General features: G+C 41.5%; 1 protein-coding gene across 7 annotated transcripts in view; it reads left to right on the top strand.

The window, feature by feature from the left end:
• The first annotated feature begins 3,551 nt into the window (after window positions 1-3,551).
• STRADA (STE20 related adaptor alpha) overlaps window positions 3,552-13,984 on the top strand; it is a 26,558-nt gene continuing 16,125 nt past the window's right edge. Inside the window, exons 1-3 of one of the 7 annotated variants that reach the window (XM_052657201.1) lie at window positions 3,552-3,613; window positions 11,706-11,785; window positions 12,892-12,949. In XM_052657201.1, the coding sequence (XP_052513161.1) occupies window positions 11,750-11,785; window positions 12,892-12,949 (94 nt within the window). In that variant the 5' untranslated portion in view covers window positions 3,552-3,613; window positions 11,706-11,749. The other 6 variants (XM_052657204.1, XM_052657202.1, XM_052657203.1 and 3 more) reach the window with 6 other exon arrangements.

Below are 13,984 nucleotides of genomic sequence, written 5' to 3'. Positions count from 1 at the left end.
TTCAGAGTTCTCTAAGTTATAGATGAAACATGTGTGTCTACACAAAACATGACAGTTTATTTGGGGTGGGAGGCGGGTAGTTTACAATTCTGTTTCCTTAATGATAGAACCTTTCCTTGTCAGGCACCAATGTGAAACTTTTCTTTAAATGGGACAATTGGCATTCTCATCCCACCCATCCAATAGGAATTGGAAATAAAACAATTATGTAGACCAGTGTTGTACAGGGACCTATTGGTTTTGGTGCAAGGGATGAAATACTGTACTTTATCATTCCAGCTTCTTTTTCTTTAAGTTCTGGGCTCTACTCATTTTAAATAATTTGAAAAGAGATGAGAGAGAGGAGACAGTTACACTTGTAAGAGTGGCTTCTATTACAGACTGCTAAAACAATAGTGAAAAATACTGCCTTTCTTAGTTTCTGAAATTTGGTGATGGGCCAAAGATATACTTATTTGCATTTGGATAAGTGTGATGGTTTTATCTTTGTGCAAGTTGAATGTCATCATCTCAGCAGTGACCTGAGAAATGATACAAATTTCAGAAAAAAGTTTTATGTTTTTTTAAATGGCAATCCACTCCAGTGCTATTGCCTGGAAAATCCCATGGACAGAGGAGCCTGGTAGGCTACCATCCATGGGGTCGCAAAGAGTCGGACACGACTGAGCGACTTCACTTAACAAGGAAGAACTTCATGTCTATTGCTGTATTGCTTTTAATGGATATTACTAGGTTTTATTTTCATCTTTTAAAATTAATTGTCCTCTTTCACTCCACCTATTTGCTTTTCCAAATAGTGTAACTTTTGTTTCTTTAAAAGACACCCAGGCCTTTTAAAGTATTTAGTTCCATAAAAGTATTTAGGTTATTTGTTGTATCAACTTTGCTTTCCTATCACGTTTTCAACTTAAATGCTTAAATAGCTTTCTTTTGCTTTTTTCTTGCATGTACTTATATTACTTACCAAGGTTGAAGCAAAGCTAGAATTGAAGCCAGTTTTCTGCTTCAGGAAAGAGCTCTGGGCTTGTGGGTTGCGACCCAGGTGCTGTCATAGTGCTGTAACAAGTCTCCTCATGTGTAAGTGGGCATCATCCACTCTCACCTTTCTGAAATGCCTGTTCAGAGGATCATATTAGATCATAGGTATAAAGTGCTCAGGACTTCCCAGGTGCCACTAGTGCTAACGAACCCGCCTGCCAATGCAGGAGACACAAGAGATGCAGGTTTGATTCCTTGGTCTGGAGGAAGGCCTGGCAACCCACTCCAGAATTCTTGCCTGGAGAATCCCAGGGACAGAGGAGCCTAGCAGGCTACAATCCTTAGGGTCGAAAAGAGTCGAAGACACGACTGAAGCGACTTATCACACATCAAGTGCTTAGACATATAAAATACTCTATAAATTAAATAATGCTGCTCAACTTGTTAAACTACACATCATAAGCACTTCCAGCTGCCTTTCCAGTATTCTAGGCAATTAGTTTTATTGTTCCCACAGTTAATTTATGTGCTATCTTGAAGAGGGCATTGTAGTCAGTGCTCATCAGTCCCATCTCCATTCCTCTGGACTTCAAGCAGATTTCAGAAGTCTCCAGAAATCTTGAAGAGTTTTAGCCCTTATTATACATAAGTGAGAAGCATTACAGAGCTTGTGTACCCCAGAACTCTTAAGTCAAAAGCAAAGCAAGAAGACACTGAGTTTGTACACCTTAAAAATTGGCCTTTCATTACATCAGTTTTCTAAGTTATCTGGATTTGGGAGATCTTTCACAAGGAAATTTGCTCCTTTAAACAGTCTAGACAGAAGATTCTCAAACTAGCTTTTGTGGGCAGTCATGAAGATGGTGAGATCTTTTAGCCCCCTTGATCGACTGACATCCAGCTAGAAAATGATATAGCTACACGGCTGGGTATCAGATGGGAAGTACTTGTTTATTTAAATTCCCTATCCTGGTGGCTGCATTAAATTTGGCATCTTTTCAGGCACTGACTCCTCTAGTACTCTTATTTCCAAAGACTACATGGCAAAGGGGACGACCAAGGATGAGATGGCTGGATGGCATCACGGACTCGATGGACGTCTGAGTGAACTCTGGAAGATGGTGATGGACAGGGAGGCCTGGTGTGCTGTGATTCATGGGGTCGCAAAGAGTTGCACACGACAGAGCGACTGAACTGAACTGAACTGAACATGGCAAAATGATCTTTTCCAAAGAACATCACAAGGATTTTACTTCACTTTCTGCTACTATCTTGCTTTGTCAATTTACTAAGTTCGCTGCTGGGTAAGGATCTTATTTGATAATGAGAGAATAGTGAGAATACTGCTTGGGAATGCTAAAGCAATAGATAAGATCAGACTGGTGTGTAAAATTCAGTAAGATCCTGAGTTGTACTGGAAAAAGTTCACATTGACTTAGGCATCAAATTTCCACCAGTCCGTTTGAATGTAGGTGAACTCACCCATCTTGGAAGTTAAACCGGTATAAATCTGTGTCAAGGATCTTAGCCAGGAAGGACTAGTGTTCATTATTGGATGGTGTAGATCCAATATTGGATCCAGCCCACTCCCACCCCCGCCTCCGTGAGAGGAGCAAGTCAGTGAAAAAAAACGCGGGCTCACGGAAGTCTTGCTCCATCACTCATTGCTTCATTGCTTTCTCAAGCCCTGCATCCCTTGGCTGAGGCTAGCCTACCCAGAAAGGCAAACTTAACAGGTTTCTGCAAACAGCACATGTCTCAAAGTCGTGGGTACGGAAGGATTCAGGACAAAAAAAGATAGTTGAGCAGTTTTCCTCCCTTTATAGAAGGCGGCACAGAGAACGGGTGGGTTTCCCCTTTGTAGCTTGTCAGTCTGGTGCCCGAGAGGCCAAAGTGAGGGGCGTTTAAGACATCTTCAAAGAAAGTGCGAGACTGATTTTTCCTAAAGTCCTACAACAGGAAAGGAAAAAGAACCCGCCAAAAAGTAGCCAAGTCAGCAGCCAGCGTTGGTTTGCCTTCCTCTAGTCCCCTTGACTCTTTCTTCATTATTGAAATCATCCCACTTCCTTCCTGCTTCCGGGACCGAGGCTCACAGAGCCGTTTTCAGACCCCGAAGACGACCACATCAAGGACAAGCTAGGTCTCTGGCTTCCACACGCGGGGACACAGGTTTCATCTGTTGGAGACCGAATGCCCTCAGGTTTGCGCTGCGCGTAATCAGGTGACTCAGAACTGGAGAACCGTTCTGTGCGAGGTAGCTGCTAACAAAAACCCCGCCGCACTCAAGGAGACGCAGGAACCACGCAGCTTCTCCACGAGCCTCGCCCGGGGCCAGGGGGCCGGGGCGGGGCGGGGCTTCCCCGCGGGCCGCGCCCGAGCCCAGGGGGCCGGGGCGGGGCGGGGCTTCCTCTCCCGCGCGGGGCGGGACGGAACGTCCCCACTTGCCGCGCCCGGGCGGAGGCGGCCGGGGCGGGGCGGGGCGGAGCTCTCCTCTACCAGCCCTCCCCGCGTCCCTCTACTGCGCAGGGCACGCTGCGTAGCTCCCGCCCAGCAACCGGCCTGGCGGCAGCGCGGCCTTAAACCAAGGAGGCGGAGCTGAGACTGGGCCGGGACTGCTTGCTAACTCCAGGACCAGGTACCGGGCTGGCGGGGGCCGCCTGGTGCGCTCCGGGGATCAGTTGCTCCTCGCCCTGACGCCGATTCCATCTCCTCAGGGCCGGGCCTTCATCATAGCGGCCACCCTTCGCCGCCCTCGTCCTCCGCGGGCCCCCTTTACGTAAACCCGAATCCTGGATTCCCGCAATGAGGGGCTGTAGCCCGAGAAGAGAATAGGCTTGGGCCTAGCCCGGAGACACCGCAGCGGAGTGGCCGGGCGGAAGAGGCGAGCGCCTGCTTTTCCTCTCCCCTTCCCCCCTGATTTCCAGGTGGGAAACCTGGGGCCCAGGTGACAGTTTGTCCTGAGGTAGCGAAGAGGAGGCATATCCTCTCCCCGCACCCCGTTCGCGCCCCCCCTCATCCGCATCTCTTCCCAGGCGGCACAGGCAGCAGTAGGTGAAGCCCTCATAAGGAGAGCGCTCAGGTATTCCCTGAATCAGCCTAAACAGAGCTTCTAATTGTCTTGTTTTCCAAAATGCTTAAGTGCCCACAGCACCTTGGGGTGGAGATGCAGGATGAGGGTAGGGAAGTGAGCGCGAGCGAGGCGAGTGGTTAAATAAAATTGTTCAAGTTTTCAGGAAATGGGGAACCAACTTTTCTGCCCAGCCTGCTGCTAAGGTATCCTACGATATTCGAACTTCTTCCCAAAGAGGAAAAGACGTGCCAGTTGATCCTTTTCTTATTGTAACATTTGTTGGGGTAGAACCGAGTTCCAATATGTTTTTGTGGCATTAAGACAGTTTTTCATTGACTGATCTATGCTTTTCTGTAGAGATCCCCAACATTGTTTCTTGTCCCTGAAAGTTGAAGAAACCAAATCTTTTCTGATTATCTGCCTCAAGCCTATTCAGCCATAAGATAAAGTGTTGAACTGGTTAAATCTGTTGCCCTTTAACTAGATTTCTTAGAGGTGTTGTGACCCAAATGCAGTGTTTATAGTTGTAATCCCAGACATGGAAGAAGTTTAGAAAACCAGTGACAAAAATAGGGGAAAAAGAAAAATTGATAAGGTAAATAAATTTTCCTTTCTATACCATTTAGCATCTGGTCAGCGTTATCAAATCAGATGATGCCTTTTCAGTCATTACATCTTTACACTCAGTCTTGAGGCTTCTCTCTAAGCTTCTCTGTTATCACTTACAGCTTCTAGAGCACAGGCTTTGGAATAGACCGACTCAGTCCTCTGTTACTTGCCTGTGTAACTTCGGTTACTGGTTGTTGTTTTTATTTTAGTTTTTTTGGCCGTGTCATACAGCATGTGGGATCTTAGTTCCCCACCAGGGATTGAACCTGCTCCTCCTGCAGTGACAGCAGGGAGTCTTAACCCCTGGACTGCGAAGGAAGTCCCATGTCTGTGTAATTTGGGCATTTAACCTGAGTCCTAATTTCCTGATTTGTAAAATGAGGATCACTAATAACTTATTGTGAGCTGATCTCCATGAAGCATTTAGCACAGATGCTGGCACATGCTAAGTTCACCATAAGTGTCTGCTGCTTTATTCTCACTATTATTAATTGGTCACAGTCACCCCTGGGAATGCTGTTCCTTGTTGTAAACAAGATGCATTCCCTGCCTTCACAGACTCTAGTGACAGAAAATGATAAATAGGCCGTTGAGAGAGTGGTATGTCTAAGGATTGAATACACAGGCCAAGCATCTAACCCGGGTGGGGTGGGGCAGTCTGATAGGACTTCCTATAGCGAAAGGACAGGCAAAAGATGAATAGATTGGAAAAGTGTAAGTGGTAGCAGAGTCTTTAAAGTTTATTCTTTGGGTTGCGTTTCCTACCTGCCTTTGAAGTTGTGCTCAGTCATACCCAACTCTTTGTGACCCCCATGAACTGTAGCCCGCCACGCTCCTCTGTCTGTGGAATTTTCCAGGTAAGAATACTGGAGCGGGTTGCCATTTCCTGCCGCAGGAGATCTTCCTGACCCAGGAATCAAATCCTTGACTCTTTCTTCTCCTGCATTGGCAGGCGGATTCTTTACTGTTGCACCACCTGGGAAGTCCATTGCCTTTGATGCTCCATGTCCTAAATATGAACTTATCCCAGTGCTTACTTCCCAGCTTTCTGCTTTTCTCTCAGCATTTTCTTCTGAAGTGAATTTCTGTCACTCGTACAGCTTTAGCTGCTGACTCCCAAGTCCACAGAGCCATCTCTAACCCCTCTTTTAAGCATCAGCCTTACTTTTCTAACTAAATGCTGTTTCCACTTGGGATATAAAACTGGTTTCTTAACTGCAGCATAACTTAAAAACTCAAACTCATCTTTCCACGAAAATAACTTCCATCTCTCTCTTTTCCTGTTTTGTCTTTGACACACTACTCTTCGCAGTTACTCAGGCACACACGCAAAAAAGTCATCAGAGTTGTTCACAGGTAGAACAGGTTCCCTGATTAGGTAGTGAGTTTTCAAGCAGTGACTCCAGGTGTTTATAAAGCTGTTCTACCAAAGAGTGGCGGATAGACTCAGTGACTTATGGTGTCCTTACTAACTTATTTTTCTTTGTCCTTATCCATCTGTTTTTTTAATTGGAGGATGATTGCTTTACAATGTTCTGTTGGTTTCTGCCTTACAACAGCATGAATCAGTCATAACTATATATATGTATCCCCTCCCTCTAGAGCCTCCCTCCCACCCATCCCCATCTATTTCTCAATATTCTTTCTGCCGCAGGCTCATATCACCACAGATGTGGCCCAGAATAATTGTATTCCCTCTTTTTCTTTTTTTAATTGTACTGGTTTCTAACTAACATTCCTTTCTCTGGTTTTTTTTTCACCTCCCTCCTCTCACATCTCTTAGCAGATTACACAGCCCCTCACAACCTTCAGTTCAGTCGCTCAGTTGTGTCCAACTCTTTGGAACCCCATGGACTGCAACACTCCAGGCTTCCCTGTCCATCACCACCAACTCCCAGAGCTTGCTCAAACTCGTGTCCATCGAGTCAGTGATGCCATCCAACCATCTCATCCTCTATCGTCCCCTTCTCCTCCCAGCTGAGACACCAGGGAAGCCCCTCACAACCCTAGCCCACCTGAAAAAGAGTGGAAATGTGGCTGATTTTTTTTCTAGATCTTCAAAAGCATATCTGAGTATTTATTTTAGTAATTTTATTTTGAAAATCAGCTTTGTTCAGATATAATTTACCTGTAACAAAATATACCTATATCAAGTGTACAATTTGTTGAGTTTTGACAAGTACACTTACATAACCACCATTCAATAAAGATAGAGAACTTCTCCATCACCCTGAAAAGTTCTTGTGTGTCTCTTTGAAGTTGGTCCCTTATCTCACTGTTGGGTCCAGGCAACCAAGACCTGCTTTCTGTCGTACTTTTGCTTTTTCTAGGATTTTACGTGAATGGAAAGAGTATGTAGATTTGTGTCTGACTTTTCCCCCTTAACCTGAAATTGTTGCCTGTATCACCAGTTTGTCCCTTTTTATTGCTGAGTAGTATTACATTGGTGTCTGTTCAGTTCAGTTCAGTCGCTCAGTTGTGTATGACTCTTTGTGACCCCATGGACTGCAGCACGCCGGGCCTCCCTGTCAATCACCAACTCCCAGAGTTTACCCAGACTCATGTCCATTGAGTTGGTGATGCCATCCAACTATCTCATCCTCTCTCATCCCCTTCTCCTCCCGCCTTCAATCTTTCCCAGCGTCAGAGTCTTTTCAAATGAGTCAGTTCTTTGCATCAGGTGGCCAAAGTATTGGAGTTTCAGCTTCAGCTTCAGCCCTCCCAATGAACGCTCAGGACTGATCTCCTTTAGAATGGACTATTTGGATCTCCTTACAGTCCAAGGGACTCTCAAGAGTCTTCTCCAACACCACAGTTCAAAAGCATCAATTCTTTGGTGCTCAGCTTACCTTATAGTCCAACTCTCACATCCATACATGACTACTGGAAAAACCATAGCCTTGACTAGACTGACCTTTGTTGGCAAAGTAATGTCTCTGCTTTTTAATATGCTGTCTAGGTTGGTCATAACTTTCCTTCCAAGGAGCAAGTGTCTTTTCATGTCATGGCTGTAGTCACCATCTGCAGTGATTTTGGAGCCCCCAAAAATAAAGTTTGACACTATTTCCCCATCTGTTTGCTATGAAGTGATGGGACCAGATGCCATGATCTTAGTTTGCTGAATGTTGAGCTTTAAGCCAACTTTTCACTCTCCTCTTTCACTTTCATCAAGAGGCTCTTCAGTTCTTCACTTTCTGCCATAAGGGTGGTGTCATCTGCATATCTGAGGTTATTGGTATTTTTCCTGGCAATCTTCATTCCAGCTTGTGCTTCCTCCAGCCCAGCATTCCTCATGATGTACTCTGCGTATAAGTTAAATAATCAGGGTGACAATATACAGCCTTGACGTACTCCTTTTCCGATTTGGAACCAGTCTGTTGTTCCACGTCCAGTTCTAACTGTTGCTTCCTGACCTGGACCACATTTTTAAAATCTATTTACCAGTTGGTAGATGCTTGAATTGTTTTCAGCTTGGGGCTATTTTGAATATGCTTTTCTGAGCGTTCATATACAAGCTAATGAGAAGATATGTTTTCATTCCTCTTGAGTAGATGACCTAGAGCAGAATTAGTGAGTCATAAGAAGCTATTAAACTATTTTCCAGAGGGGCCGTAGTTGTTTGCATCCCCACCAGCAGTGTATGAGAGTTCCAGCTGGTTGATGTCCTTGTCAACACTTAGTATTGTCAGTCTTTGTGTTCAGCTGTTTTGATGGGTGTTTATTGGTATCTCATTGTGGTTTTATGTTTATTTCCCTGATGACAAGTAATGTTGAACATCATTTCATGTTATCTTATTGAGTATAGAAATTCTTTATATATTCTGTATATAAAGTCCTTTGTAGACACACACACACACACACGAGTATGTTTACACACACACACACACACACACACACACACACGAGTATGTTTTCTCGCAATCTTTTCAGTTTCTTAGTGGTGTCTTTCTAAGGCAGACATTTTAAATTTTGATAAAGATTAATTTGTCATCTTTTTCTTTTATGTTTTATGCTCTTGATGTTTTATTTTTGAATCTGTACTTATCCCAATATCATGAAGATTTTCTCCTCTCTTTTCTTTAGTAGTTCTAACTTTTTCTTTAGTTCTGTGATCCATTTTAGGTTAATTTTTGTGTGCAGTATAAGGTCAGCATTGAGGTTCATTTTTTTCTAAATAAATATCAAGTTGTATCTAGACTGTTTTTCCCCATAAAATTACTTTGGTTATTCTCTTGAAAAGTAATTGACCGTATATGTATGGGTCTATTTCTAGGTTCTCTGTTCTGTTTCATTGACCCATATATCTATCCTTAGACCAAAGTACACCATCTTGATTATTTTAGCAATAAAGTAAGTCTGGAGTTCAGGTAATAAAAGTCTTCTGACTTTCTTTTTCAAAATTATTTTGGCTATTTTAGGTCCCTCATATTTCCATGTAAATTTTAGCCTGAGCTTATCAATTTCTTTTGAAAGTCTGCTGGGATTTTGATAAGCATTGCACTGAATCTGTAGATCAGTTTGGAGAGAATTGACATCTTAATAATACTGAGTCTTCCAATTTATGAACATGGCATATCTTTTAGCTAGATCATCTTTAATCTCTCTTAGCAGTGTTTTATCATTTTACAGGTCTTACTCATAGTTTATTAAAATTATTCCTAATCATTTTATGTTTTCATTGGTTTATTGATGGTATTTTTAAAATTTCATTTTCTGATTGGTTGTTGCTATATATAGAAATATAACTGGGTTTTATAATCGATCTTTATAAATTAATTTTCTTAAGTTAAATGATTTTTTTTTTGTAGAACACTTCGGTTTCTACGTAGGGCTTCCCTAACAGCTCAGTTAGTAAAGAATCTGCCTGCAATGCATGAGACCCCGGTTCGATTCCTGGGTTGGGAAGATCCACTGGAGAAGGGATAGGCCACCCACCCCAGTACTCTTGGGCTTCCCTTGTGGCTCAGCTGGTAAAGAATCCGCCTGCAATGCAGGAGACCTAGCTTGGGAAGATCCCCTGGAGAAGGGAAAGGCTACCCACTCCAATATTCTGGCCTGGAGAATTCCATGAACTGTACAGTCAGTGGGGTCACAAAGAGTTGGACATGACTGAGTGGCTTCCATTAGATTTCTATGTATACAGTCTTGTTATTTATGAATAAAGAATTTTACATCCTTTGTTCCCATATGTATGCCTTTTATTTCTTCTTGCCTTTTTGCATTGGCCAAGACCACTATTACAGTGTTGAGAAGAAGTGATAACGTTTTTGCTTTATTTCTGTCCTTAGAGGAAACTCATTCATTCTTCTTACTATTAATAGATGTTAGCTATAATTTTTTTATATGTATCTGTTACCAAGTTGACTTGGTAAATCCCATTTCTATCCTATTCTTTTTTGACTATTCCTAGTTGACTAAGAGTTTTTTTAAAAAAAAACTTGTGGCTTAGTGTTGAATTTTGTTAGGTGGTTTTTCTCCATCTATTGAAATGATTGTATTTTTACTTGTTTACTCAGTTAATAAGATAAAATTACATCATTTTAAAAAATTCCTTAAAATTGGTGGTTCTTTATTTGCAAGCAGCTTCAAAAACAATTTTATGTATGTTGATTCATTTTTTAATGTTAAACTGATTTTTTATTCCTGAACTAAACCCTCTTTGGTCATGATGTATTATGCTTTAGCCATTCTAGATATAAATTCTTAACTATAAATAGCAAACATAAAACAAAATCAGGATGATATGAAAAAACATACATTTGAGAAGTGGCTAAAGGTCCTGGGAATGGGTAACAAAAATATGAAACTTAGCAAAAAGGTTGGAAAATAAAGTTTGAAAAAGTTTCCTGGAAAGTAGAAAGTTGTAAAGTAGGAGTGAAATATAACTTTAGTGGATAATCCTAGAAGTACATCTTTAACTATTAGAATTTCTGTTGGCTGTTTCTTGCTACAAAAATAATATTCCCCAGAACCGGAAGACCCGCATTTCCACCTTAAAAAGGCTGAATACTTTGTAGCTAGTCTAGATTATAGCGAGAGGATGGAGGGCCTCAGGAAGGCAGTCCCCAGGGAAAAGCTGCAATGAGTGAGTTTGAGTGTATGGAAAAATACATTGATAAGACTAATAGTAGAAATGTTGAGGTATTTGGAAAAAGTTAATAACTACATGGAAAAACAAGCAAGTGAAAAAATGAGGCAGTTATTAACTCTGCTGGGGGTGGGGTGGGAGAATGAGTGTATAAGACAAAAGACATAGTCGTCTCTAACTGTTTGCCTGTGCTAAGAACCACGTCCTTGGGCTTTCCAAGTGGCACTAGGGGTAAAGAACCTGCCTGCCAACGCAGGAGACATAAGAGACTCCTTAGGAGTTCGATCCCTGGGTCACGAAGATCCCCTGGAGGAGAACGTGGCAACCCACTCTAGTATACTTGCCTGGAGAATCCCATGGACAGAGGAGCCTGGCCAGCTATAGTCCGTGGGGTCACAAAGAGTTGGACACAACCAAAGCAATTTAGCATGCAAGAACCGTGTTGGTGTAGTCATAGTAATGTAAATTTGGACCATGGTTTTAACCAGAATTTATGTCAGAACTATGTTGGGAGAGTGAAGGCAGGAAAGTAGGGTGCAGTTGATGTAGGAGAGCCTAGTTTTCACCTACCATGGTGGGGAGTTAGTAGATAAATGTCTAAAATGGGTAAGTCATCACATGTAAACAACGTGTAAAAACGATGATTAAAAAGAAGGGTAAGCAACCAAAAGAATTAAAGGTAATTGCTTCTACAAAGGTGTCAAGAGAAATTTAAAATTTTTCTAAAAACCTATAACAAACTTCATTTTCCTTACAGAGATGCAGTATTTCAGAATGTATTTGGCCATAGTACCTCCAGGTTTATTGTCACTGAAAGTTTCTCTAAAATGTCTTTATAGTCTAGCAATTTGTAGGTTTAGTTCAGTGCTTTGGACGGTAGACTCAGTAAGTTTTTGTTAATCAACAAATATTTCTACAAAAGTGGGCTTGACTAACAACTTGTGTCTATTTTCCTTTTAGGTTTAAATTTTTGAAATTGAAGTAGGTCTACACATTAGGAACTCATGTCTTTTCTTGTAAGTAAACCAGAGCGAATTAGGGTGAGTGTTTTTCTTCTGCCTTTACTATTTTTATTTTCCAAAAAGCAGTGTGTTTTAGCAGATATTGTAGACTTTTTTTTTTTCAATGTGATGCTCAGAATCATGTAGAAGGGAGAGATGTAGAAAGTCAAGCAGGCATTTCAGCCTCCACTGCAAAGAACAGAGCTTGCAGGCGCACGCTGACTGGAGACACAGAATATCACATGCCCACCAGCTCGTCTGGTAGAAAAGAAACAAGGTGGCTTATTTCATGAGTATCAGTCACACATTAAATGAGTTGCTGGCCCTTTTCATCACAGATATGCACCCACTGATGATCTGCCTGTGTCCTGCGCGTTTTCAGTGAGTTTGTGGGTTTTAAAAATCAGCATCAAATTGTAATCATTGGAACACTTTTTTGAGCCCAGGCCATCAGCAGTAAAAGCACGGAGTCCTAACCACTGGACTGCCAGGGAACTGCCATCATAGGTTGAGCTGCTTTTCTCTCTCAGCCTGATTGAGGTGAAACCAGACCTCTGATTCGTACGATGGAAACCCATACTCGTTTGAAATAGGCCAGTTATATAAACCATAGATCAGTCATGCTAGTTCAGTCCTTGTAAACTTGGTAGAAAATTTAAACGTTGATGATGTCTTTAGAACTCCTACTGGATGAAAGAATATGTAGCTGGCTGATTCCTTTTACAAACTACTAGGGCCTTGTGAAACCCTGTTTCATCCCTGTTTTCTGTGCTGTGAATTTATCATATTTGTTTCAAATTGGCAATAATGACCCAAAGCATCTATAGTAGACAGCCATGGACTGACAGTGTTCTAGACAGGAAGGACAAAACCAGTCCTCATTGTTAGGGCCAGGACACCTGTCATCTGTTAGATTTGAGAGTTGCTCACCAAATTAGGCAAAGAAGAATAGAGCAAGGAGGTAATCTAGTGTTTTCAGTCGATTTGAATCCCAGTTTCTTTTCAAAACTTGTCCTTAGTAATGTAGCCTAACTATACTGCATGATTCAGTGTTCATAGTTGTATTTTTGTCTTTCTAATGGCTGATCGCTAATTTTTTGTGGCTTGGAAGAAGTACTAATTCTCTCTGGGGTTTTCCTCTTTAGCGGTGGGTCTCGGAAAAGTTCATTGTTGAGGGCTTAAGAGATTTGGAACTATTTGGAGGTAAGTACTGTATGGCTTTTAGCCATCAGTTCAGGATAAATATCACTACCCTTTTCTTGATTACAATCAAGTTATAGACATTAGCAATTCCAAGGGAAAGTTGTTATATTTATTTGGCTCTCTTTTGAATCCATGGTTCCCCCCAAATTTGAGGGCTAATCTGGCAGTTAGTTGTCCTTGGCCTGTCTTGATTGTTAAAAAGCCAGTATTTACTTAAAAGCACACGTGTTTCTTCTAAGTATTTGTCGAGTTGAAATACTTAAAAGGAAAAAAATAGGTGTTTAAAAACCTCTAGCCTTGAAGATTTAAAAAATAAAATTATGATCAGGACAGAGGTAGCAGTGATATAAAAGTTATGGTTTTACTGATGAATCTAGTTGACTCATCTTTTCATGAGACTTAAAAGAGACTAAAGGAAAAAACCTGTCAGGACAAAGGCGCTAACTTCCTATTGTAAGTTCTAAATGTTGATTCAAAGTAAAGTAGATTTACAATTTGGAAGTTTAATAGACCCAACCTCTTCCCTTTGGCTGTTTTCAGACTGAGCTGTTTTGGGAACTGTGATCTTAATTGAAGGCAAGGAAAATTCCTTTTCTATAAAAATAATAGTAATAAAGCCCCATTCTTTGTGTCTGAACACCACAGATACTCACTTTAGCTCCTATAGCTAAGGAAATGGCTTATCAGATTATGTTGGTTAACTGATCCAAAATACCCTGAAAGCCTTGAGTAATTGAAAACTCAAACACGTTAGTTACCAGGTGGTACCTATTAATTTATTTTCCCTAATGCCACTCAGAAAACTTCTGGAGTTGAATTATTCATGAACTTTGTCGAAGGGTTGTGTAAAAGACAAATGAGAGTTTAGAAAAACGATGAGTTATTTTTGTTTTGATTATAAACAATAAAAATAATCTACACAGTACAAGCAAGGCCTGTGGAGCAGAAATACTGTATCTGCTCCCATTCTCATTTTCTTCCCGTCACTAATGGTAACACGATGGTTTAAAAGTAAATACTGGCATTGATGAAAAT

Source organism: Budorcas taxicolor, chromosome 19 (assembly GCF_023091745.1).
Source record: "Budorcas taxicolor isolate Tak-1 chromosome 19, Takin1.1, whole genome shotgun sequence".
NCBI classification, from domain to species: Eukaryota; Metazoa; Chordata; class Mammalia; order Artiodactyla; family Bovidae; genus Budorcas; species Budorcas taxicolor.
This window is presented reverse-complemented; position numbering and strand designations above follow the sequence as displayed.